Source organism: Phoxinus phoxinus (genome assembly GCF_949152265.1).
Source record: "Phoxinus phoxinus genome assembly, chromosome: 11".
In the NCBI taxonomy this organism is placed as follows: Eukaryota; Metazoa; Chordata; class Actinopteri; order Cypriniformes; family Leuciscidae; genus Phoxinus; species Phoxinus phoxinus.
In genome coordinates, this window is record NC_136886.1 from 31,456,953 (window position 1) to 31,484,434 (window position 27,482).

General features: G+C 37.0%; 1 protein-coding gene across 1 annotated transcript in view; it reads right to left on the reverse strand.

Annotated features, from left to right (window-relative positions):
• Positions 1–18,409, reverse strand: part of LOC307007456 (uncharacterized protein) — a gene marked incomplete at its 5' end in the record, with an annotated part of 35,579 nt that extends 17,170 nt beyond the window's left edge. The window contains 3 exons of the mRNA XM_079629510.1: positions 13,653–13,713; positions 17,878–18,018; positions 18,125–18,409. Of these exons, the coding sequence (XP_079485636.1) occupies positions 13,653–13,713; positions 17,878–18,018; positions 18,125–18,409 (487 nt within the window). The remainder of the gene's footprint in view (positions 1–13,652; positions 13,714–17,877; positions 18,019–18,124) is intronic.
• Between the last annotated feature and the right edge of the window lie 9,073 nt (positions 18,410–27,482).

A 27,482-nucleotide genomic window follows, 5' to 3' on the forward strand; every position in this document is an offset into this window, starting at 1 on the left:
AGTGAATATAATTTGTCCAATGGGTGTCCAACTTAGAGATAATCACCATATTTGTAATGAAATATTAATCATAAAAAGTAGCATTTGTTGTTTCTATAAAGAAATTAAATTGAAATTGCTTCGAGCATTGTAATGGTGCGTTCACACCGGACGCGAATAGCGTGTCAGGCGCGAGTGATTTCAATGTTAAGTCAATGCAAAGACACGGTACGCGTGTAAAAAAAATCCTGCGGCGCGAATGAGGTGTAGAGTGCGGCGCGGTAGACGTGAATACGCCTCATTCCCTCGTCAAGTTCTCGCAAATTGAGCGTCTGGCGCGTTACACGCAAATTATTTTATAGTGCTTTTTGTGCATTCACGCGTTTGACGCGAATTCGCGTCTGCCGCCCGAGTTGAAAAATCTGAACTTCTGTGTCAATTCGCGCCCCCCGTTAACCAATCAGGAGCCTGCTTGCTTCACGTGGCATAAAGAGACATAGGATTATGATTGCTCCGATGCGGGACAGCAGGTCATCAAACTGGGTGCGGGACAGGCGGAAATACCGCTGAAAGTGACTGTCATCCAGGCGCAGCTCCTGGAGCAAATGGTGAAAAACTCGCCAAACTGGGTTCGCCTCCGAAGGGTCTGGTGGACCCAAATACGGCGACGACGATCCCTACGCCACCGTTCTGCTCTCCAGAGCAAATACAGAGCGGTGAATCTCTCGATAAATGATCTATCAACATCACACATCTTGTAAAAAGATGACCGCCAACGGGTTTCGAAACTTTTGCAGTATTCTCAATTTCGCTCTTGACGCGCGAATGGACACAAAGTGGTCAAGCATATAACTAGATGCAGCAGGCGCGAATTTGACGCGCTATCCGCGTCCGGTGTGAACGCACAGTAAGAAGCTTTCAGAAACTTTGTTTTAATTAATTTGTTTTCTGTATTTTTACAGTGATCAAATTGTAATGAAGTAAATGATATGCATCTATCATTGCTACAATATTTGTTGAAGTGATTGCACTGAACAAGAAGAAACCTGGATATTATGCAAAATATATTGCTTTCTTAAGTTTTCAAGTATATACATTATACAACACTCTGAGCAAAAGGCCTCTCTTACCACCACATTTATATGACTTTTGAACAAAGCAAATTACTTTTATTATTTGTTTTCCCACATAAAAAGGTTGCTCTATCCAATGTTCAATAATAATATGAATAATATTAATCATAATTACAACCTTAACATGTCTTTTTAGTCCTGTTGTATTCTACATTTACAGATGTCACAAGCCAGACCATCATGATGCTCTAATGATATACTAATATTAATATTTGAAATACCAGATATTTACAAAACTACACCTGTGTGTTTGAGAAACTCGAGCACATACTGAACTGAATGGTTTGAATTCTACTGTGGTTGCAAATTAGCTGCTTTGAATTTAATCCCAGGTCTTGCAGAAGGACATTTAATCAGAATTCATTTTAAGTTTGTGCATGTGCCAGGTACGCTATAGGTTCTCAGAAATGAGAAATGTGTGATAGGCTGTATGAAGCTTTTGGGAAAATGTACAATTTGGGCTCAGATGCAGAATAAAATGAAGCAAATGTAAAAGGGAACTATATGTCCGCACAGCTCTATACTTTATTAGGAACAAATAAACATTTCACACACTTATTACTTGTAGCTTTGTATATAGTATATATAAACAAGTTTGGAGTATTAATATAACTCTGAATCTGAATCAAATGATAATTTTACCAATCCAACATCATTACTGAGGTATAACGTCTAGGTTACTAATGTTCCCTGAAGGACACTCCGTTCCGGAGACGTTACATCAGAACTGAACTGACGAATTGTGAAATTATTAGCTGTTTCTGTTCCTTCTTGCTATACAATGCAAAAGGCAAATTTCTACGTTTTGGGATATGCTGGCAGCTCGTAAATTGTGACTGTCAAACTCAAATATAAGAATACAGCGTGGTCCATGCGCTGTTTCACAAACCCTTTACTCTTGGTGTCAAACCGTGAGGTGAGGTTAAGATTGGCATCAATGATATTTGGTCACAAGACACCCACAAACTAATAATGAAATCACAGGATGTGTACAAGTGACATATTTATTTTGTGAGCTACAGTGGAGGGCACATTTCAGTCTGTTCAATACACAAAAAGCTATGGCTTAGAAAACGTGCAATATCTTGAATGATATTTTTATGGACTTTTTTTTTTACTCACTTTGGAGCTAGCCACCATCAGTTCCCATTCACTTTCTTTGCATGATGAAGAGCCACCTACGGTATATTCGTCAGAAAAGCAGCTTTTGTGAAGTGAGTCAATCATATTTTACAAAGACATGAGGTAGAATAAATGATAGAATAATGTTTTGTCTGAACTATTCTTTTAAAACTGATTTCTTTGCCTCATTGAAGTTGAGCTTGTTAAATTGTCTTTGCATCTGACATCTTGAAAGGGCAGTCAAAAAAAACCCTCAAAAGATTAGTGCCTAGCACTTGAGCATAATGAGCTCTCTTAGTCACAAATCAATAGTCAGTTAGGAAGGGAGGCCCTTTTTGAAGGTAATCTGCTGTATCCTATAAAACGCCTTTGATTTGGTGCACTTAGGAAACAAATAGGTGTTTCCATTTGTGTCAAATGGGTTTATAAATACTTGTCTAACATTAATTCTGCATGATTGATAATAAAATGCTGCTTCATAAAGAGGTAACACAAATCAGATCAATGATCCCAGACAACTGGAAACTTGATCAAATATAGTATCACCTTATAAGAGATACAGGGGCAAAAATGTATATATACCAAATGTGATCTTAATATACTAAGGCATACAGTTTATTGTATATTTTAGTCAAAGTACATTATAATATAGGGTAATATTACACATAAAAGTTGCCAAAATTACCTTTTAGCAAGAATGTGCTTGTACTGTATGCATTTGGAGACGACACTGACAACACACTGACAGACAGGACAGACCAGGTTACTTTTCGGTTTCTTTTGATATTAAACATATTAAACAAAGTCTCACCTTTCAATTTTTTTTAAAGAAATTAAAACAATAAATAGCGTTTTGTGGCTCTTTAATGTGTCTGACAGATCGCTGTAGAGTGGCCTCAGTTAAAGCTGCTCGTGAACCGATCATCTCTTCCTTCTAGTTCATTTATAGCATCAAATAAACATGAATGAATATAAGAAGGAATGTTGTTTTAACCACAGAAAGACGTCAGTACACTCCGTTTTTCAAGTTCAAATCCGCCAATGTTCATCTACTAACTCTCCTGACTGCTTTGTCGGACAAAATGGCGGATGGCGAAGTATGATTGGTCAGATCACCTGTCAATCAAGCTCCCTGCGAAGGGTCAACTCTACATCCTCCGGGCCAAATTTGATGATCGTTGTTGAGATTTTCCAGATCATAGTAACACAAAGAGGAACATTACTGAATTCTTGACATAATTTCTAGTCTTCCAAGCCGGCTTCCGTTATCATATGATATTTTCTTTAAACTTCATTACAAGCTTACATAAAACTGGCACACCATTTTGGGGCAGCTGATAATTTGGGAACTGCTGGCAGCCGTTGACTTGATACAGATTTCTGAGTTTCCAGAAGACAGAAAGCTATACCCCACTTTCTGAAGATGCTCGAAACAACCCTACCGGGACTCTTGTATAGCAGATGGTGTACAGTGAAACACGCTGCTCTTATATGATTTCTAATGCACCACTCTCATGTCATCGCTCCCCAGACTCACCCTGGCATGAATTTGTGTTTGGGAAGTACTCTCATTTTTTTATTAGTGTTTAGAGGGCTGACAGCTTCGCAAAGGTCATGTTGGGGATCTTATAGCAAATGCTAGAGCTTAGTTTAGCTGTATCTGTGGGAATGTCAGAGCCGTGTACACCAAACAAACGGGCAGGTAATTAAGAGAGCTGTCTGCTTTATCTGCTCTGACTCTGAAAAGGTGCTGCGACATTAGTATAACTGTCTTATGCCTTGTTTTTTCCATTCCTCAGCAGGTACCACAATGACAGGAATGTGCACTGCACATTAAAATCACATTATATTAATGATGATGTGGGCTATTTAATTCTGAAATGCAGTGGCTCTAAAACAAACATGGATCTAAAAAAAACTGTGGCTATGGTGCTAAACAAATATAACAAAACTTGGCAGACATTTTTTTTTTTTTTTTTTTTTTTTTTATTGTTGCTATTAGTGCCGAAATTACACAATATCCTGAAGAAGAAGAAGAAGAAAAAAATACCCATTTTATTTTTTTAGGGAAGAGCTTGCATGCTCCATAGAGAAACTGATTCGATAAAATGATGAGCAGTTCCTTACACCATAAAAGTCAGTACATACACAGTTCCAACCCGATCTCACGATAATTCATAAATATTGTACGAGGTGGCTATTTCGTACGAATTTGTACGATTTGAATCATACAATTTGGTAACACTTTATTTGTATAGTCCACTTTAGACATTCTACTAACTATAAATAACTTTGCAACTACATGTCAACTAACTGTCATTAAAGTGTTAGTAGTCTGTCTGCTTAATATCTGCTAACACTTTATTGTGTTGGTCCCCCAACAGACATTCTACTGACTATAAGTAACTTGGCAACTACAAGTCGACTAATTCTCCTAACCCGAACCCTAACACCTAACCCTAACCTAACAGTCTACTGACAGTCTACTACAGTCTAATAATACTCTAATGACAGTTAGTTGGCATGTAGTTGCAAAGTTACTTATAGTCAGTAGAATATCTAAAGTGGACTATCGAAATATAGTGGAACCTACAATTTAAAAAAAGTAACCAGGAAGGACCACGTCTAACTCCGTCTCACCCACATTGAAAATTACTGTGTGAGAGTTTACAGAGTGTCTATATTTGTGGGTCCTGATAATACTAAATGTCTTATGTTACCAGTAAAATGTGGCCTACATTATTTTAAATATATCTAGTCAGTGACAGAGTGCAAGCGTAATCGTCTGAAATAATTCTGTATTGTCAGCTTCAGAATCATCAATATGTTTATTCTGGTGTCACCGTTGTCCTGTGCGTTGGGTTACCAGCACCAAGTCCAAACCTATTCATTTCCACACCAATGTAATCACACATTTAACATTTTAATCAACAGTAAATTTTTAGTTACCATTTTACCATACATCTTGGAGTATCGTGAGTTCAGTATCATGATATGTATCGAATCGTGACATGAGAGTTTCGTCACACCCCAGTTTACAGTACATATGTCTTTTATTGTGATTTTCAAGTACTTTGTATTGATGATATTCATCTCAAAGCTGATTGGTTTGGTTCAATGCCTAGTGTTTATTGAATTCAATTTTTTTAGGAAATCCCTAGAGGAAATGAATGGGTAAATACTTACAGAACAATTCTGTTGTGTCACTGGTATGCTGTTTTACATTTGGTGTCTGCTGCCAAGATGGCTGCTGAGGGGACTGACTTGTCCAAAGGCACTTTGGTTGGATTACTGAGATGGAAAGAGAAAAAAACTTACAAATGGCTGAATGTGTTGAAGTCTCAGCCAATTAATTCAGTTCATTTCATAGACTGCAAGATGATCTGAAACTGAAGTCCATTTAAAGCTGTGCTCAGAATGACAGTAATGATTCGATATCCTATTAAAAACCCCAACTACTGTAGATGTTCAGATTTCAATTGTCTAATATATACATATGTTAACCACTAAAATGCATTAATTAAAACACTAGAACAATATGTTCTTTTGAAATACTTTGTGTTTCAATATCTTCCTAGTTCATTAAGACTCAAGAAATCAAGCCGCATAAATGGTTATTTCAGAAACCTAATAAATGTACTCTTTACTCCAATACATGTGTGTATTATATATAATAAATAATAAATACTAATTCATAGTTAGGCCAGTTCTAAGGTTAAGTTTGAGCCATATAATGTTAGTTAGTTAGTTAGTTAGCTAGCTAGCTAGTTAGCTAGTTAGTTAGTTAGTTAGCTAGCTGGTTGGTTTGTTGGTTGGTTGGTTGGTTGGTTGGTTGGTTGGTTGGTTGGTTGGTTAGTTAGAATACATTTTGTTTGTATGCTTAAAACATATTGCCATGTTTTATATATGTATATGAAAAAAAAAAATATAGGTTTCATATACAGTTTTGATAAAAAATGATGTTCACTAATAAATAGTGCTGGCCATGAATGTGCATTGAGTCATTTTTGAGGTTAAGTTTGAAGTGTATTATAAATGTCTTTTGTAATTCGAGTAAAGAGTCTCTAACACAATGTTTCCTCTACAGTCCACTCAGGCCACATTGAAACTGCAAAAATTAACACAGTCTCACCCCAAAACGTCACATACTGACGCGTCTTGACCATTCGGCAACATACGACGAAAAAGGTACCCTTTAACGTCCATATGTGACGATTCGGGAATGGTTGGGTTTAGGTATGCGGTAGGGTACCGCTAGAAGGCGCTGCTGGTGCGCTTATGTCTGCGTCTCATATGGACGTTAAAGGGTACCTTTTTCGTCGTATGTTGCCGAATGGTCAAGACGCGTCAGTATGTGACGTTTTGGGGTGAGACCGGGCTGCAAAAATGGGTCATTCAGAAATCTCGAGGCTGTTTTTGAAGAATGGGGAGGTGCCAACTAAACTGGACCTTATGGCAAACACAATTAAGCACAGTTACTCATTTCACAAATGCAAAGAAGTCATTTTTATATGCAAATATTAAAGGTACAGTATAGTAAAAATACATACAATTACAGTTTTAGGTGCAAGGCACCTTGGCTAACATTCTATGTGGGCGGCAGTGAGATAAGTAGCTAAAAAATAAATTGTAAAATGTAATATACGTCAATTTTAATGCAAGTTTTTGAAACAATTAATTTTTGCTACTATCACTGTTGGAGAGTCCAGTGTTCAAACTGTGTCTCTGCCTCATCGTTCTCTCCACTAATGACAACAGTCACACTGTAGATTGAAATATCTTTCCCTCTCTCCATATGACAAATTAAAATTCACTCAAGCATCGATTCTCTTATTATAATTGCCCTTAGGGAAATGAGCTTTTCAGGAGAGAAGAAAAAACGTGGAGGAAAAAAAGTAAATTGAGACTTAACCCCATGGATACATTGACAGCAGTTGCTTTGTGGGTCTCATCTGCCCCTGTTGAATTAGTGTACAGGGAAAGTATAGAGTAAATGTGTTGTGCATGGAGGGCAAGGTCAATAAACAACAGAGGGAAGCTGACATGACCTCCGCGCTCTTAAGATTACACTGTTTGCTTAGACAAGAGCCGCACTGCATTCAATGTGAGCTGTTATCAAAGCTGACGCCAGCGACCCTGAAACCTACTAACATTTGATTCAAACAGGGTTCAATTTATAGCTTACAGAGGGACGTATTATCTGTATTAGGTTTGAAATGAATTGCAGAAGGAAATAAAGTAATATATACGCTAATTCGTTAAAGGGGCAAACTGTTATCTGTTCTGTAAAGTGAGATTACCAGCCTGAAATATTATTCCATTCACTCTCTCACTAGAGACTCCTTTTTTTTTTTTCATATTACTAAAATATTTAGCATTCTTGATTCCCAGTCTGACTCCTGTTACATAAAATAAAATCTATCAGCATCAACTACTCGGAAGGTTGTTCATGCAATTCTCTTGAAGATAATTAAGAGTCCACTGGGAATTCAGTGTAATATCATCACTAAGAATTTGAAATTCTTCTATTTCTGATAAGAAATATATGAAAGTAATGAAGTAAATGTTTCTGGTAATTTGATGCTAAAAGGGAAAGCATGTATAATTTAATATTTAAAGAAAATTATATCTTGTTTTGCGAGTGTATGTTTCCCAACAATCACTCTCCATCTGCTATTGGTCAAACATTCAGGTAGCCCCGCCCCAAACTCATGCCATTGGTTGAGTCAGTGTTTCCTTGTTGGGCTGGTTAAAACATTTGAAATAAACAGAGCCTCTGCATATTAGGCAACACTATGACAGCAGAAATTATTAAAAGAAAAATAATTTCAGCTGTTAATGGTTTGCCTTTTGCTTCTGAAATTATTGCTCGTAGAGTCTATGTCAGGACTCTTCAGCTGCCTGGTTTTCTAGGTCTGAATTATTCAAATTTAAATTAGAGTAAGGAAAAACATTATCAAATCGAATTATCTAATTGCAGTCAAACGTGTTAATGTGAAAAGCAAAGCTAAGCACACTGTTTATTAACATTAATATTGTAAGGGGAATTCCATTAATATGTGTGAATATCTTTTTAAAGGTCTGGTGAACAAACATGACTTCACGGCTTCATCTATCCAATAAAATGGGGTTTGAAAAATGATACTGCTGTAAAAAAAAATCACATATACAAATGATCATTTGAAAATGGTGCTGTGGAAAAAACGTTTGTAACTGATGTTGTTAAAAATAGATAATCAGCATGAACATCCTCACTGTAAAATAATATTGTTGGTTGAACTTAAAAAAATAAATTACCTGGTTCCCTTAACATTTTGAGTTAATTGAAATAAAAAAAATACATTGAAGGAGATTGGTTTAATCAACAGAAACTCAAAATATTATGTTATCTGAAACACATTATTATCTAAGTTGATTTGACAAAGTAAACATGTGATGATAAATCATGAATATAGATTTATTTACAGTGCATACTGGTGTGCTCTATGAACTGGTAATCTATATTATTCATCTGAATAGTAGTATTATACAAAATATAATAATAGTATTTGTATAAATGCATTTGACTATAGCCACAATTTAATATCGGAGTCGATACTATACTAATTAAGAAAAGGATCTGAACTATAGCCAGAAATAACTTGAAAGTGCTTGTTCTAGTTCAGAAATGGGCTGTAGCCAGTGCTTTTGAACTCACCGCTGAGTTTTGCAAATAAATATTTATCAGATCAGCAAGTTCACCATTATTAACCAGAGGAACAAGTAAAAAATCATTAACAAGCCAGATTTGTGTCTTCTTCAAAAACTTACATTGCTGCACAATTAATCACATTAAAATATTGATGCAAACAGAGCAATTATTATTAATTATTAAAGCATCAAATATAGTCAAATAAATTGTATGTGAATAATGTGTATGTTGATTTTAATTGCTCAGCCCCAACATTATGTGGTGAAATATATTTAATAAAATTACTGCTACACTATATATATATATATATATATATATATATATATATATACACAGTGGGTATAGAAAATGATAACAGAATATATATATATATATATATATATATATATATATATATATATATATATATATATATATATATATATATATATATATATATTAGTCCCCACTGCATTTGTATTTAAATATTGTTGAACTTTATTTTTGTACAGACACTGTATTAAGCAGTACATCCAAGTATTGAATGAAAAGTGTTTCTGTTGCTACGGTACATGAGAACGTCTAAAACATCTGTGTATTTAAGAAATATTGCATTTATTTCACTTCTTCTGAGTGCTTTATAAGGAACTAATACACAGTCAATATCCTATAATATGCTTGCTAACAGCAACTAGTTAATAGTGAGAATTAGGCCCTAAACTGAATTGTTACCATCAAGTAGTCACATGATTAGTCTTCAGGTTGATCTTCAGTGTGCAATACAATATTCCTTGCATCTTTGCACACATTTTATTAGATGATCAATGTACCTTTTAGTCTTGATCTCTAGGCAGCAGTCCTGCTTGTATCGCAGTTCAAATAGCAATACTTGTTTGTACAATCACAATACTGTGCACTATACTGTTGAAAACTTTCAGTAAGGTCAGTAAGATTTTAAATATATATATATTGAAGACTGGAGTATAATGATGGTGATTACTGCATTTTTGCCAAATAAATGTAGCCTTACTTTGAAAAACATAAAAAAAATATATATTGCACCAAACAGCCATAGTACGAAGTGATTCTAATGCTTAAGAACTGGTCGACTTTGACTTGTAGGATCAAAAGATCTGACTGGTGAATATGTGTGTGTGCGTTTGTAGGGTATTACTTTCACAGCTCCAGAGGTCATTCTCTGTGATCTCCTCACTGAAACGCATTATGACACGAGAAGAGAGATAGGCGAGAGCGCTGCGGACCGGACCCCCCCCCCCCCCCCCCCCCCCCTCTCTTTGCAGGAAAAGGACATGGAGTCTCTGCGAATCCTCGCAGAAGAAGCTGTCACTCCCTCTGTCACTCGCCGCTTGTAGCCTCTTGAAGGCAAAATGTCATCCAACTTGTCAGGACTCTAATCCCAGAGAACCATTTACTGTAGTACTCCATCTCTCTTTCTGTCCTTTTCGTCTCTCAACATCCTCTCCTTTACGAACTTCTCCCCTTCCATCTGTGTCTCCCCTCTCATAAATATTCCTTTCTCTGCACCCACACTCTCTCTCTCTATCTACAGGCCCGCTGACGATCATCTCTCCAGCGTGACACGGTAACTTGATCAGCGATCATGAGTGATGTCACGGACAAGAGGTGTGCGTCTCTCATCCCTTAACGACCTCCATGACTCACTCCCATCCATCATTTCACTTTTCCTGCACCATTCCACCGCCTCTGTCATTGAAATAACAGCTGTTCCTCCCCAAAGTTGCTGCATCCCTGTGTGGCGCGCTCACAGACCTCTCCCTGAGCAGCTGCACTGTGACTGGAGATGCTGGGGTGTTTCCCGCTAATTACCCAGCGCAAACAAAGCCCCAGGGCCGTGTTTCTACTTCCTGTTTATTTCTTTCATTTGCTTTTTTTAATCAGGGTCTGCTCGCACTCAATCAGAGATGCTAATCTTGCTAGGGGATTAGCTATTCCGCTGTGTTGCAAACACGTTACAGTTCTCGCCGACTTTCTCAAAACAATCCGCGTTCGGTGGAGTCATTAGCATATTTCTGTCGAAGCAAAGCAGCGCCTTTATTTACACCTCTCCTCTTCAACATCCTTCCGCTCAGCGTCGTTTCTGTCTCTATGTCTTCTAAAAATTTGCCTCAGAATCAGACGGCCGCCCACAGTCCATTTACTGACTATTTGATGTGCAATGCACTCAAAAATGCTAATCAAAAATCAGCAGTAATATGATTGGCTGACTATGTGCACCAGTCTGCATGAACTGAGTTGTGACAACGTACTGATTTGTAATTTCTTTTAATGCATTTGTCAAACGGTTATCCAAAGCTATTCACATTGCATTCACAGTATATTTAATCAGTGTCAATACAATAAGGTTTAGTTTGTTAACATTAGTTAAATGGATAGGTCACCCAAAATTTTTAATTCTGTCAACTATTAACCCATCAACTTCACGTCGTTCCAAACCCGTCATAATTTATTTCATATTCGGAACACAAATGAAGATCTTTTTGATGAAATCTGAGAGCTTTATGTCCCTCCATTGACAGCAACGCAACTACCACTAAGCTTCAAAAATGTATAGAGATCCTTAGTGAAAAAAACTATACCAAAATGTTTTTAAAATACAATTATTTCATACTAAGTATACTACAAATCCATAATGCTTGAGGCTTACTGATATAAATATTATAATTAAACTTTGAGTACTTAATTCTTAATATTAAGCCTAAAATGTGTTCATTTTAGGCTTAATAGTGTTCAAGCCATCACTTTTAGTAAGGATTGTATGATCTCTGTATAATATCAGTCTTTAAATGCAAGATATTTAAGATATACTTGCAATAGCTAGTTCCACTTTTGCACAATCAAATATACTTAAGTATATCTTCAGTTGGACCTCAGCACTATTTCTGGATAACTAAAGTGCATTAAGTACAAAATTAGTTGTCCCAATTTAGCAGACTTGAAGTATGTAAATTTTGCGTAATAAAAGTACAATTGCAGGGTATTTATATTACTGGTAAGTAGCCTACATAATATGCAAATTTACTTGTCAGCTTGATCTCATGAAAATGCGTCTCTATCACGCATTGTGTTTATCGTGCAATTTATATGCGGAAATGATTTTACGTGCATGTGATACACAGTTTTCGCGTGCATTTGATACGCACTTCATTGGGTGTAATACACACGCACCCCACACCACTAATCCTAACCAAACATATAATACACACGCACCCCACACCAGTACTAAACCTACCCTAACCATCCTATGCACGTAAAAACAAATTTTCACGTATTAATAGCACGATAAACACACTGTGTGCTATAGAGACGCATTTAGTGTGACCGGGTTGTTATTTATAGTATACTTAGCATAAAATAAATGTATTTCAAATACATTTTGGTACATTTATTTTTCAGATTGTAAAACTAATCCATATAAATTGAGCGGTTAAATTCAAATTTTCTGAAGAGACACATCTGCTTTATATGATGAACAGATTGCATTTAGGCTTTCAAAATTAGTTCATGCACTATGGTTTGAGTTTTTAAACATTGTGGTATCAATGTTTTCAGTTATACTTGCTCTTAAACAGTATATAATAACAATGTGTGGTTGGTTAGACGACCTTTCCTGTCTAAGTAGGCCATTCTCGGCCAGACCAAAGTGATGTATCTTGTTGACCAGTCGATAATCCATCTGTTCAACCTACCAGACCATCTTGGCTCAACTGATGACCTTGAATCACCAACTTGGACCAACTAAAAACCATGTAACTTTTACCAAAAGCAGTTTTTAGCTGGATTTTCCAGCAACTTCCCCCTTCCTTATCCCCCACAAGGTGACTTTTTACACCAGGAACGTTCATTGTAGTTGATTGTGTGCTTCTTAAGACATAGGTATCTGTCTGAATGATGAAATGGCTCCCTGTAAGCTTGAAGCTTTTTGTTTAAACACGGATTTGTGTCACATTTCCATTCCGACTATACAAATAGAGCCCCAAACAAGCTGTGCCTCCCACCATGCATTTGTAATGCCGTCTTTCCCTCTCCGGATTGTTTGGATTCCTACACAGGGGATGTTTACTTATAGAACAGTTTCAGACATGATAGATGGTCCATGAAAGTGTGATTTTACAAAGTCCACACAATTTGCTTGTCTCAAGTTGCATTTCGAAATGTAAACAGGTTCGTTTTCGCTTCGTGAAATGCGATGCGCTGCGATTAACATTCGAAAACTCATCTTCCAAAAGCCTCTTGCTCGCTCACTCAAAATATCTCTACTCCACACTTAAAAGTAGACCAGTGGGGTGTCAGTTATAATATCTAATTAATGAGTTAATTAAAAGACTTCTCTCCTCTTTTCACGTGGTGTCAGAGAGAGAGCAGATGTCTATATATATTTAGCTCTAAAGTTCCCATCCATTACTCTCCTTTGAGTAACTTTTACCACTTTTTTTGCTTTAGGGTCAAGCAACCAGATAGAAATCTAGGTAAAAGCGTTGTGTAATAGATGCTATGATCCGACAAGGATACAAAGAGGACCTCCAAAGATGTCTTCCATGTCCTCAAGGGATTTTCTTTCTCTTTTTTGAGAGAAAACGAAAAAAAAATGAAGAGAGACGGGGTTGTAAGTACACATCTTACAGAGATTCTGCATGTGTAGCTGCTGAGTTCAGGTCAGTCAGATCTGTTTAATGTCACTGATGTTGTCGCCTCTGGATGAATGGTACCCTCGGGGTCCATCAGGAGCAGCTCGACTCCCATTCCAATGACCTTCACTATGATGCATGTCTGCACAGGGAGAAAAAGAGGGATTCGCGTGTGCATCCTTCTACTGCGTGGGTCAGTCCACACAGGTTCTCTCTCGGTTGTAAGGTTCTGCGTAGCCTGAAAAAAGCATCAGCCATTTGCTATGCTGTCACAAACATCTCCCCGATGAGACCTCCGCCAGGGTCTGTGTGACAGACCAATAAGAGGCTTATTAGAAATACACGATTAAGTGATTAGTTTTACATCAGCAGAGAGAAAAGTAGTGGTTCTGTGGAAATGAAGCATGTGGTTAAAAAAGGGAATGTCAACTTGTTCTCTCAAGGGGGCAGTGAGATCTTCAAGCTAAACTTCTTTCACACTGCCATACAGTATTTAGACACGCATTCAGCCTAATGCCTGCTTACTTTTATTGCAAATAAATTATTTATTAGTATTTTGTCTTGTTTTCCGGTAAAACATCTATGCATCTTTAAAATAAGATTTACTTGAGAAACCAAATTATATACCAAGACATCTTTGCAGAGAATCAATGATTTTTTTCTTGCTGCATTGGCAAATTGACAATTGTGCATGAATGAAATAGATTAAAAGAGAGTTATAAATAAAAGAGGCAAAGCTTCTATTGATACATGTATTTTTATAGCTTTTGATCTTTTTTGAATCAACACACACACACACACACACACACACACACACACACACACACACGGTCACGGTTTTGTTTCTTGTTTCTGCTTTTCTGTCATGTGATCCCCTGTTCTAGTCATGTGATCCTGCCATGTGTTCTCTTGTCTGTTGTGTCATGTTGTCAATGGTTCATTGTTTAATTGTTCACAGGTGTCCCTTGTCTAGTTTTGTGTATTTAGTCTCATCTTTGGCTGGTGTCTTTGTGTAGTATTGTTTTGTGTCATTTAATGTTTCCTGTCGTTGTTCTTGTTTCTGTTTCATGCCGTTGTTTTGTGTTTGATTATGTTTTGAGGTAAAGTTGCATTTGGGTTCTCAACCAGCTTGCCTGCAGTGGATTAATAGTTACGCACACACACACAAAAATTGCAAAGAGTGTTTTATAAGTAAAGTTTGATTTACAATTTTCATTCAGTGAAAGTGTGCTGCATATAACACAACTTTTTTTATATATATATTTGTAATATTGCACACTAGCTTTTTATCTTTTTTGAATCAGTTCAATTAATTTAAAAGTCTGTCCAAGGTCAATGAATCAAAACAACGAGTGAATCGTTAACCTGCTCATCACGATTCACAAAGTAACTTTAATGTGAGCCTGATCCCATATTAAGAGGATACTGTGCTTAGATGATTGTCAGGTGACCAGTTTTGGAACCACAAACACGAATCAGATGCCAAACAAAATCTGATTTCAGAAGTGTGTTATTTATTTTTTTTTCATTTACACAGATGCAACAATATCTGTACTACAGTAGATGTGTGAAACAGTCAGAAGTGCTTGAAAGTCCGAAACCAGAGTAACACAGAATATTAAAAGAAGTGAAATTTCCAGAATGCCTCATGAGAGACGAATGTGCTGCCCATCTAATTATGAAAATTAATCTTAAAGTGAGCAGTGTAAACATGTTTATTGACCCAGTGCCCCACTCTTGTGTGTCTTTACGTGGTGTAATTGCGGTCCAGCATCAAATGGAGACTGATTCTTCCGGAGGATACATCCATTTGTCTTAATCTGCCGTGACCTACATCCCAGACATCTTCTCCTCTAAAGCCGAATCTCGCACTGGATTGCAGGAGCACTCTTCTTAGCCGTGCATAAGTGTAATTGATGACTTTGACCTTCTAATGGTCCAGCATATTCAGTCACTCACAGATACAGCGTCCCGTGTCTCTTAAGGGCGCAAGTACACAAATAAATTACCCGACGAGGAGAGCGGTTTCACCAAATGGAATAAGATAAAATACGTGGGAGCTGTCATCACCCTTCTTCTTGTACGAAAAGGTTAATCCTCAATCTTGGATTCGTTTGAGTGTAAGCCTGAAAATAACATGCGAGACATGCATGTTTTCCTAAACTCTTTCTTCCTCCCTCTCTCTCTCTCTTTCTTTCTTCTGCTTTCTGAATTGGTAAGAGAGGTCTTAGACGCCCGCTGCTGTATTAAACTCAAATGCTGCTGAAGTGGATTGGATCACACCAGGAAACAACACTCTGGCTAATCTAACACAGTCAATGTTCATCAACAAAAATGTGTCATCCACTGACAAGGACAAATCGTTACTCTCAAATGGTTTGGCAAGGGAACTCAGCGTGATGTGTTTGCTTTGTTCTTTCCGGGACTTTGCAGACATGTACACATGTTAGAACCTTCCATTCCCCAATCTATCTGCCGTTAGTTATGTTGCGTTATTCTGTTGCAATTAATCAAAATGCCGTCAATTTCCTCAAGAACTCATTCAGCCACATCTGTCTATCCCTTTTTGTGATATTATATTTGTGCATTTGGCAATGTTTATATTTTTTCCAAAGTGATTTAAATTGCATTTGAGATACACATTTGATCAGTTCCTGCATTCTCTGAGAAGTGAACCCATGACCTTTGACCTTGTTAAGGAATTTATACAAGTTAACAAGTTTGAGTGAAATCAGGACACTCCTTGTGAAAAAGAACTGTGCCTAATTGTACTGAATATGCACTTGTATTGTACACATTTTTTATGTACTTTTAGTAACACTTTATTTTACAGCGTCCCTGTTACATGTACATGCATACGTAGTTACAATCAATACCCTAGACCAAACCCTAACCCTAATTATGTAGTATGCATAATTACACTGTAACAAGGAAACCTTAAAATGAAATGTAACCACATATTTAAATAGATAGTTGATTTAATGAAATTAGAGGCTAATTAAGTGTAATCAAAGAGATTACACTTCCATGTCTTAACCCAATAATTAAAACTTTAAAAAAGTGTCCTTTGTAATCCTATCAAATTAAAAGTTTTACATGAAAGTACTTTTTAATCATTGTTTTAATAATATGTGTAATATTTTAAAGAAGTACACTTATTCCAATGTGTTGTCTAACATACTAAATCTCATGTAAAGTACTTGATTTGATTTTCATTTTAACTATAGTGTGCTATTTTACATTATTTAAAGTTAACATATTTAGCGTTCTAAACTACAATTTTGTTATTACAAATATGTAATGTATAAATATACATGACAAACAAGTTTACAAATTACAATATAGCATATTTTAGTTTACCATAAATGCTTGTTGGTACATTCAACTGTACACTTTAACCAAATTTAAGACAATATAAGTAATTATGAAATTACATATAAAGATGTGCTTAACTTAAGTCCTACTACACTGATGTTGTATGTATAAGTCTCCGTAAACATTACATTCAGTTTGCACTTAAGTATACTTTTTGTAGTAAATACAGTGAAAGAAACAATGGTGTATGATTTACTTTGAAACAAGTTTCCCTCAGAAAGTGCAAGTACATTTTACAAATTTCTCATAAAAGACTGATATAGCATTTACTTGTAAAACATGCTCCAATGATCTTGTTTCAAAAAACAATTTGGTCACACTTTAGTTTACAGTTCAATTCTCACTAATAACTGCAACTTTTGACTCAATAAACTCCTAATTACTACATGTTAATAGTTAGGTAGTTGTCAGGTTTAGTTATTGGATAGGGTTCAGGGATGTAGAATATTCAGAATAAGGCATTAACATGTGCTTTATAAGTACTGATACACAGCCAATATCCTAGTAATATGCATACTAACCAGCAACTAGTTAACAGTGAGGAATTGACCCTAAACTAAAGTGCTACCAAACATTTTTATAAAAGTATGCCTATGTGTACTTCTTTTTCACAAGGGCCAACAAGAACTGAACGTCCTGAACAAAGCAGAGTTTCCACATACAGTTGCTCCAGAAAGGAAAAAGGATGAATTATGGTGTGGGCAGGTAGCAGGCAGCATATGAGGGACATGGACATGCTTTAGATGGATTTCCGACATGCAGTTCCATTGTAAGCTGTGACACAAAGACTCGAGACGTCTGCCAGGAGCTTTACATCCATGGCCAGAAACCACAGCTGGCTAGAGGCTTCCTAAATCTCATCTCCTGGTCCAGACACAAGGGACGAGGAAAAGCGCTCGGTAGAAAGAGTCAAAAGGAAGAATTATCAGACTGACAGAGAAGTGCACCGAGGAAGAACGAGGGGAGGGTGACGAGAGGGAAAGCCGCCCCGTAGCTCTCGCTCCTCTGGGGCAGGAGTTGGCGGGTGATGGCACAGATGGTACTTATCGCCGGGGGTATGGAGTGCCTTCGGCTGGGGGGAGAGCAGAAGGAGTGATGAGAGGTAGAGAGGGGACGTCATGGCAGGTAGGAATCCGGTGAGGGTCCGCCATCCGGCTCCAGTCATAGATGGATGAGACCTGGAGGAACGAGCCATTTATGTGCAAGTCTCTGTTGGGCAAATGGGGCAGGAAAGAGATGTAGAATGGGGGTTGAAAAACTTGGAGTGCCTGAATGGGTTTCCTGGCAATCTGAGTGCTGGATGGCACGGTGAAGACTGCTGAATCCTCCAAACACGGTCCGTGCCAGGCAGTGCCAGCCTGTGCTATGGCGTGCCATGTGCTAGCACGGGACGGACCGTGTGGATTTTGATGCACCCGTTTGTTGCTCAGTTCTTGGAGATAGATAAGTCGCTCGGTAGACATAAGTTGACTGGAGTGATAAATGAACTTCCAGTGACAAAATCCTCCCCTCACATCATTAACTCGAGTGAAGTATAATGCTGGAAGTCCAGCAAAAGCCACCCAGGCTAGCTGGATTCACAAGCTCCGGCTGGTCCAAGCTGGCCTAGATGCTTGAACAGCTGGACTACCAGGACCTGATTTTCACCATGAAGACTAGGGATATTCCCTAAGCCGAATGCCTTATTCAGAAAGGCTCGGAAAATGGCTTCAAAACGAATAACGAATTCTACCAAAAAAATAGGGAAGTATATCTATCTATCTATCTATCATCACTTGCTTATTTTTGTTTGCAATTATTTGTGAAACTTACTAGCAGTATATGAGTGAAAATTGTTTGTGTAGTAAATCCTACACCATTTTTTTTTTTGCAGATTTCTCTGCAAACCACTGTTCAGACATTTTCGTATATGCATACAGTATGGAGAAACATGATCTAGATAATATAAAACTGGAAAAATTGAGAGAGTTTGTTTAATAGTAGAATGAAATGAGAGCGAACATCCAGTTAGAATGAGAATGAGTGGATCTCTGCTGTGAAAACAACCATGAAAGCAGACACACAAGATCCTCTCATTTAGTAAAATGTGTTAATGAGAGTCCTCTACAGCTCAGAGAATGACACTAGTCTGTTTCCATTACACCACATAGTCTCTCATTCTGTCAGCAGAGAACCTTGCTCTCCTGCTATATAAAAACCATTGTCAGTCCTCGAGGCTTTGATGGACTCACAAGCCTGGGGCCATTTGTTTTGCAAATCAAGTAAAATACAACGAACCGGGCTCTGAAAAACCTATGAAAAATCACACGGGTGGTGATGGAAAGCTTCATTTATTCGCTTCCAGAGTAAAGTTGGTTCCTTCGCAGAGCAAACAAAAGACTGCTTAGGAAATGCACTGTATCCAGCAAGCCATTTTAAACAATAGGGGTATTTGGGAAGTCCCAAAGCTGGCACTAAGAAAACATCTCATGGCAGAAGTAGAGCAGAGAACTAATGATTCCAGCAGGTCTCCAAAGACCTCCAGCCCCAGCAGCTTGATCACTGTCAGCACGGCTGTTGCTGGGTCGCCCCGCTGTTTGCTCGCGATCGGCCCACTATGGTGCGCCAAGCCAACAAGTCCTGCAGCCACCATTTGCATATGGCCTGCGTCCACTAATATGTTACATCTGTTGTTGCAAATATTTATCCTTCTCCTTGTGGTTCTCAGAGCCCGATGGGTTCCTTAGAAACCTTTATTAGTAATGATGTATTAAAAATGGTGATTTTTCCCCCCTTTAGTTTCATATTTCCCATGCTCTGCTCTTTATAATTCATGCTTAGGAGTGGCTTTTAGTGTGAATGCAATTCTGTGATATCTCCTCTAGATCTCTAGTAGCAAGCAGATGCATGAAGGTAGATAGTAATGTTCTACCCACCGTAAACACACGTCATTACTTTCATGTTCGTCCAAGATGGTCTTTTCTGACAAATCAAGGCAATCAATTCCAAGATGAAAGCTGCCTGAAAAGTGTGTGAAATGTGTTCTCATTGAAACGTGCCATTTATTTACAGCTCAACAAACAGGTCCAATAAGGGTGTGAGAAGAAACTTCAAGGGTTTTAAAGCAGCACTCAAAGCTATTTTGAAATCCTCTTGATCCTTTTGAAAGATTCAATTATTTGTGAGAACATGTAATAAGCTCATACATTAAGCATGTCATAAACATTCACAGACCAACAGAAAAACAATACAAAAATACATTTTACCTACAGCATAATGTAAACATCCAGTTACTTGGTTACAGAAGCAGTTTTATATATAATTTGACATTTGACGTATTATTTTTTTCAGGCCTGAACTGAGCAAAAATGTGCCATTTGGTGCTGTTGCTGATTATATTATGTAAGATTGTTTCTAAATTGTGAGATATAAACTCACAATTCTGAGAAAAAAAGTCAGTCTTTTTATACTCACAATTGGACTGAACAACTCGTAATTGCGAGTTTATATCTCACAATTCCAAGAAAATAAGTCAGAATTGCAGGATGTAAACTCTCAATTGGAATAAAAAGGTCAGAATGGCTAGTTATAAAGTCAGAATTTCGAGTTTATGTCTGGCAATTCTGACTTCATAACTTGCAATTGAGAGTTCATATCACGTAATTCCATATTATATGGAGAAAAAGTCAGATGAAATTCTTTGATGAAATCAAAATTTAAGATGAAAAACAATGAGATCTTTATAAAAGTATAAAATGCAAATACTGTAAATATCAGTCCTCACTCTATATCTCCCAATACTGTGTCTTAGTAAGATGAACTTTAAACTATAGTTATATGATCAAAGTTCTGTAGTTTTAAAACGAATAATACAATGCAATACAATGATGATTAAGAGATGATCAAATAAACCTTCCTCAAAAGCCTGATGGATCATATTTGAACATGATTTAAAAAAAAGATGTATGAATAGTCAAGTACATGTTGCTTTATTCCCCTGAGTGTTGAAATATAACAAACAATTTAAATGTATTCTCATGTTTATAAATGAGAAAATATTTCACAGTAAAAATACATGTCTACCCCGATTTTAAGGGTGAGGTTTTTAGAATTATACTAAAAGTCAATTTACTTGCTAAAAGGTATAAAATAAGGCATGTAAAACATTGTGTACCGCTTTTTTTTCAGCAAAGTTTACATCATGTTGATAATTTAGAAGCCTTATTTTGTGTATCAAATATAATACAGAAGTCTCAATAGTGTTAAGACTCTAACTTGAAAGTAGTATCACAAAAAAACTGAAATCCTTGAAATGTGGTTTGTATTTAAATGTAAATAATGCAATAAACAGGACAAAAAAAGCTGAATGTAATACAGAAGCTGGAGAAGCTGTTTATATGCATCCTCAAGCACAGAAATCACTTCTCCTCTGGAGAGAGCTGGTCATTGTGCTGCGGCACAGCAGAGGTTTTGTGCGTTTTCATTAATGTTTCATGCTTAACAGCGTGCGAGTGGTTAGCGTAGTCTAGCAAGCCAAAGTTTAATATTGGCAATAGGTCTTACTGCCAAGACAATTCCCTTGGATGCATTTGAGCATGCTGTTTTCTTTCTTTTTCTTTGGACATTGCAAAAGCAAAACAAATATAACACTCCATATGGGTATTACAACTTTATTTATTACCGACGATAAAGAGAACCCTGGAAAATAAAAGAGATCCATTACGCATGCAATGTAAGCAAACACTGCTTGGAACAGCCAAGGGTGTTCAACGGGATAACGGATCGTATTATATCATTGAGGTTTATACCTGTCTTTCTCACCGCAAAAAGCACACAGACATGAGATTGTATATGTCTACAATTTTGAAATGACGACAAAGTGTTAATTCAACATTTTCTTGTGTCTGTAAAACACAATGTTCTACTATAGATCTTTATTTATTTATTTATTTATTTCATGGCCAGGTGTGCTCCATCCCAGTGCCAGACAGGGAACAGTCTCTCAAAGTCATGAACAGATGCTCAAGCAACGTCAATGGAATGTTGTTCAAAGTTATGTGGTCTTTAATAATGTTCTCAAAAATGAATAAAAACTTAATTTATACATCGTTCATAGATGTTTTTAGGTAACACTTTATTTTGATGTGTCCGCTTTAGACATTCTACTGTATATAAGTAACTTTGCAACTACATGTCAACTAACAGTTATTAGTGTATTTGTAGACTGTCTGCTTAATATCTGCCAAGTCAAGTCACATTTATTTATATAGCGCTTTAATAAAGATTGTTTACAAGCAGCTTTACAGAGATAACAGGAAAACAATTCAACAAAGTTTGTTTCTAGAAGAAAATAATGTCACAGTCCACCTTGAGTAAGCTCAGTGATGTTTCATTTTTGTTGTAAACAAATAAATAAATAATTCTGCAAACTCTTTATTTTGATGTTCCCCAACAGACATGCCAACTTATTATACTAACCTAACATAACATTTTTACTAATACTTTAATGAGAGTTTGTTGACATGCAGTTGCAAACTTATGTCCAAATTGGACTATCAAAATAGTCCACAGTGGCTAGTGGATTTCCAAAGTTACTAGCCACTCGTCATTTTCACTGGCCACAATTTTGACATCAATACCATGCAAAAACTGCCGTATAGATATGTTTACTATTATCTCATAATTTGGCAGCAGGCATATTAGGCTGCTGTCACTTTAAGACCTGACACACGGATCCATTATACTGTTACACATATGTTTTATTTCTCAAATGTTTACGTTCACTTAAAACTTAACTGACTGTGTTTACGAGAATACTCGCTAAGACTGGCAGTTTGACATTATTTTGTGTGTATTTGACTCTTTATTCTCTTTGAGAGGTTTTATGTGCGGGCAAATTTTACTGTAATTAGTAAAATTATGCGCAATATATTTAATCCCATGCTGAAATTCAAGCCCTGTACACCAACAATATTCATTTGGAACAAATGAAATGAGTGAGGGGGGCGGGTTTGTGTGTCAACTCGCTGTTGGAGAGATCATGAGAGAGAGAGAAAGCGCAGCTGGTATCGTGTATCTAATCTGTGGAAATTAGTTTTGGAAGTGTTTCAGAAATTTCTGTATCAATATGTATCACTGCACTTAGTTCATTATTTCAGATGCATTTTTCAAAGACTACTATTGAAAAATGTATATATTATAAAATTCAACCCGTTAATGTCAAGGCCTAGTCAAAAGTAACTCCATTAATGTTTGAAAAATGAAAACAAATGGAATCTTCCATAACATTCACATTACCAAGATAAAACATTAGTTTTAATATTCAGAGATGACGTTTCACTTACAGTAATGGGAATGTTAGTAAAAAATTTTGTTAGTTGGCAAATTGATCCACACAGACACATACATCCCTTCGGTATTTCTCAAACATCTCAAGGACTGTCAGGGGCCAAATTGAGAATTTGATTTCATCTTAAATCCCAGAGAAACCTCAAACCTGTCAGAAACTCAGAGCCTTGGTGAGCGCGCTGCTTCAGGTTTGTCTCAGAGGGCGCATCTGCCCAGGAGAGAAGGGCTCTCACGGAGCAGACAGACAGATTGAATCATTAGTGTGGCTGGGGGAACGGACAGGGGCCAGGCACAGGGGCGGGGGCTGTTTGTACGTGAGCGAGCACTTTGACTCATTCCAGTCTATTCATAGACATGGCAGGCGTTATGGGTAATGCAACGTTCTGTGTGAGCTTTGGACGAAATCGGGATGGTTTTGGTAGAGAGTTGCATCAGTTATTTTCAACCATATCACATAGGCCTTCATATACTGTTAATCTCATCGATGAAATCGCAGGTGAAGATATTCAGTGTATTGTTGATACTTCAAAGAGTATTGTTGATACTATTGTTGATATGTTCATCATAACTATAATTAAATGAGTTTAATTAAAATGCACTGTAGATTCAAATATGGTGAGAAAAAAATAACTATTAATAAAAATAAGGGTTAATTAACTTCCTGCATCCGATATGAGATTCATTGGTTATATCCAGAACATAAAAAAATAAATATAATATGCACAGATAATGAAGCAAATGATTGCTACAGTTTACGGGCACATTATTGCAAACTAAATTATCACCTTTTGTGTGCTAAATAGAACTAAAATTAATGAAAATGAAATACAATATGTAAAACTGACTAAATTCAAAAGACAAGCCGTTTCTTTTTAACGAATATGATGCATTGCCACATTTGCATGCAAGTTACATGGTTTTAGGTTATTCGTTTTATGTCTTTCATCGCTTTACTATGGGTTATAATAATCCTAATGATATAGCATGCCACTGATTTACCACAGACATAAGACATTGTGTTCCAACACATCTCGGTGTTTAACAAAAAGTCTGCGAGAGAAGATGAGTTTTTAAAAAGGATTTTAAAAAGACACCAGTGTGAAGTTCTAATTTGAAGAAGAAAACTGTTCCAAAGTTTCAGGCCTCCCACTACAAAAGCGCCGTCTAGACTTAGGAACAAGCAAGACTAGTAAAATTGTAGTAGGTCTGAAATATAATATTGTGCAAGGCCATTTATAGATTTAAAAAACGAACAATAAGATCTTAAAATCAATTCTGTAACGGACCAGCAACCAGACAAAAAAAGATTAATATGGTCACGTTTATGAGAACCTGTCAACATTCTAGCAGCAGCGTTCCAACAGAAAAGCAGACTTGGAGTGTAAATTAGATTTACACTTGTTTTTTTAAAGCACTTACATGGATCCTTTAGTGAATAAAATGAAAATGGTCTAAATCATCCTTTTGAGGTGGGACTACATTTCTAGGGCCCTGTTTACACCTGGTATTAAGATCTGTTTTGGTCAATCTTGGACGACGCCAAATACAGTTGTAAATGAGCCGTAAAATGTTTTGGGATTGTCCAATTTTGACCACGTTGAAAACGCATTCGACCGGATTACTTTAGTAGTGCAGACGCTCATGCGTTCGAACGGCCACAAAAGATGCCTTCTCTTCTGACTTAATGCGTAAACATTATAGGAAGTGCGCTAGACAGACGGGATTTAAACTTAGTGAAGACCTTGAAGACCAATGTTTGGTTTGAAGACGAAAAGCATGCACAATGTCCTCTCCCCATTCCTTTTTTCTAACAACATTCGGCGTGGTCTTGGGGGTATTTTTGGGGGTAGAAACTAAATCTGCTGCTCTCCGTATGTTTTTCATATGCGTTCATATGTAAAATGTGCGAGCTTATTTCGTCCATTAGATCGAAAGATCTGAAAAAGACCATACATTTATCTACCCATGGACCCTCTCCTTAAAGAAATCAGGACATAAGTGGCTGAAAGTGGACAAAAGAGACCAGGTGTAAAGGGGAATGTGTTGCCCTCGTCTACTTGTGATATGATCGACCAAAATGCATCTTAATACCAGGTGTAAACAGGGTCTAGGTTGGTGAATTGTTTGGAATTTGCTCCATGTAAACATTGTTGTACAGATATTTCATCTTGTCCTTTCACTCTGCCTGGTATTCTCACATGATATCAAGTGAAAGAAACCAGGTTTATATTTTTAGCTGGTCTTGACATGAGTTGAAAGATTGGATACAACATTACATTGACAGGTTGATCAGTGAGTTGCCTAGGGGGAAAAAGGACAACAAAACTTTCAACAGAGGCAGAACACATTCTTGTGTCGTATAGTATAAATTTCACCAGATTAATCTGTGTTCTTATGTATTTTTTTGGAAGATGTTGTAGATAATAGCTCTGACTGGAGAGTTAAGTCACAGGGTTAACCTTGAAATTGGAGATTTTGACAGGAGCACAGAAGTAGCGCGCTGAATAAAACTGCATTTGCTACAACAGAGCATCTGCTCTGAACGTATACATCCACTATCTATTTTTCCTGAGATTGACTTTGTGGGGTAATATCACCCAAATTGATCCAATTCTGAGAGGCTAACGGGTATGAATTTGTATCATAGCCCAGTGGAGCAGTACACATGACTGTGGGGAGCTGTGAAGGGTATTACAAATAAATGGAATATATCAACAGGTCTTGGGACATGCTTCCCCTGCGCAGAGCAAGAGAGGTTCAATTGTTGTGTGTATTCTTTTATTAAACATTTATGGACAAAGCAACCTTGCTTGGCTGCCGGTGCTGCTCCGCTAGCTGTGAACGGCCATGATCCTATAGTGACGTGGCACTATTGAGCTCCTATACTGTGGATTTATACAGATCCGGGAAAATAAAGGGAGCTGAAACATTCCCCATGGACACAGAATGCCAAAGAAAGGCACAATTACATGTTTTAAATTATACTATGTATTTTGTACTCTCTGTTATTATGTTATTCCAAACTCGTAAACTTTCTTTCCTGCAGAATGCAAAAGTGAATTTTTGAAGAACATCCTGCCAGTTTGATGAAAGTGAACGTGTAACCAGTCCTATTCTAACCGGTTCTATTCTACCTGATCCGAGCGGGATTTGAACCCGCGTCTCTGGCATGGGCGCTAACAAGGACGTCAAAAACTACAATCTTTGGCGTTAGTCGCTAGTGCGCTAGGGAGTGAAGTTTATACCGTTCTACTAGCTTGTCTCTGTTCCAAATGCACTGTAAAAAAATAATTGTTCAAAGTTGTAAATGAAGATAATTGGAGACAAGAACATACTATTTCAGTCTTTAACTATAAGTAACTTTACAAGTACGTAAACTTAATACACTAACCTTAACAACTAACCCTAACCTAACAGTCTACTAACAATTTACTACGGTCTAATACTCTAATCAAAGTTGGTTGACATGCAGTTGCAAAGTTACTTGATGTCTGTTGATGGGTGCTGTCAAAAAACAAAATGAGGATAGTAATAGGTGAGTAAACAATCGCAGAACTTTTAGTGAATTTTTATTCAGTTTTAGTTTGGATCTGTTTGACAGCTAATTGCACTTCTGCAGTTTGTTCCTTCCATCATTCAAGCTGTAGCACAACCAAAAAATAGTCTTGGCTGACATATTACCCAAAATATGATTTGTAAAATGTAGTATAGTCTGGAAATGTGTATTTGTAAAGCGTTTAATTCAAGGAGACAAATAACGGTAGAAATTATCATGTCTTGCAACATATTTAAAAGTCAACTCCCGCTGATTATCCTCAACTTGAAAATCTGACAAATTATTATAAATTATAATACTGAGCAGTATGCCAAATCAGCCACGAAATGTGGGAACATGACATAAATGCACTTTGAATAGGCCTTGAGACAATGTCATGGAAGTGCAAGCAGTCAAGCAATCAAAACACTTCACAATTATAGTCAAAATTAGTACATGTCATGCTCCTCATTGGCAACTTCTGAATGTAAAACCGGTTTCATTTTCCCCCTGCATCTTTGTAGTCTTTATTAAGCCAGGCCAGAAATGCTATGATCATTTTAAAGAAGCATGCTCACTTCTCAGCCGACTCAGACCAACAGAGCCAAGGATTTCTTTTCTTTCTTTCTTTCTTTCTTTTTGCATCTAAGTGTCTGAAGGATTTTCAGTCCATA